This window comes from Sinocyclocheilus grahami, unplaced genomic scaffold (assembly GCF_001515645.1).
Source record: "Sinocyclocheilus grahami isolate Dianchi unplaced genomic scaffold, SAMN03320097.WGS_v1.1 scaffold25851.1, whole genome shotgun sequence".
Taxonomy (NCBI): domain Eukaryota; kingdom Metazoa; phylum Chordata; class Actinopteri; order Cypriniformes; family Cyprinidae; genus Sinocyclocheilus; species Sinocyclocheilus grahami.
This window is the reverse complement of record NW_015519930.1, coordinates 1-658: the sequence shown is the minus strand read 5'-3', so window position 1 is coordinate 658 and position 658 is coordinate 1. Positions and strand designations below refer to the sequence as shown.

Genomic DNA, 658 nt, shown 5'->3' with positions numbered 1-658 from the left:
CGGCTTTTGGTATCGGGGCATTTTTACGAGTACGAGTACAGGAGCCACAGTATCGGGACCGATACCGGTATCGGTGCATCCCTAATGATGATCATTGTTATAGAAATTAGACCTCAGGAGTTTTGGAGAATTCCACACATTCCTGTGGAGGGTGGTTGAGCTTGAAAATGCTTTTTCTGGAGGATTGTGGGACCAGGTTTTTGCTCTGCAAGTGTTCAAATGCACCATGGGCCACATGACTGATTGATGTTCATTGGCTACTCAGGATTGCAAATGCATTCTTGGATTTAATTTATCCTTTCATTTCCGTCTCTTTGCAGGTCAGGAAGATTATGATAGATTACGACCCCTGAGCTACCCTCAGACAGATGTCTTTTTAGTCTGTTTCTCAGTTGTTTCACCTTCTTCGTTTGAAAACGTCAAAGAAAAGGTGAGCTTGAATTATTTGAACCTTTCAGGACAATGAATTTGTTGGTCCCTGGGCTCTCTTTTTGATGTGTTATGCTGTCTATCTCTGTCTGTAGTACAAAATTATCACCTGCAGTGTTTCCCCACAAGATTTGTAAACTATGGGGGTGGACTTTGGTCCTTCAAGAGGTATCCAGGGACATAAATGTTTGTACATTTTGAAGTTTAATGCATTAATCTGGTGCACTTT

The 658-nt window shown here is 41.8% G+C and overlaps 1 protein-coding gene across 1 annotated transcript in view; it reads left to right on the top strand.

Moving 5' to 3' along the window:
- LOC107580157 (cdc42 homolog) overlaps nucleotides 1–481 on the top strand; it is a 2,160-nt gene extending 1,679 nt beyond the window's left edge. The window contains exon 3 of the mRNA XM_016265896.1: nucleotides 321–481. Within this exon, the coding sequence (XP_016121382.1) occupies nucleotides 321–466 (146 nt within the window). The 3' untranslated portion in view covers nucleotides 467–481. The remainder of the gene's footprint in view (nucleotides 1–320) is intronic.
- The last annotated feature ends 177 nt before the right edge of the window (nucleotides 482–658 follow it).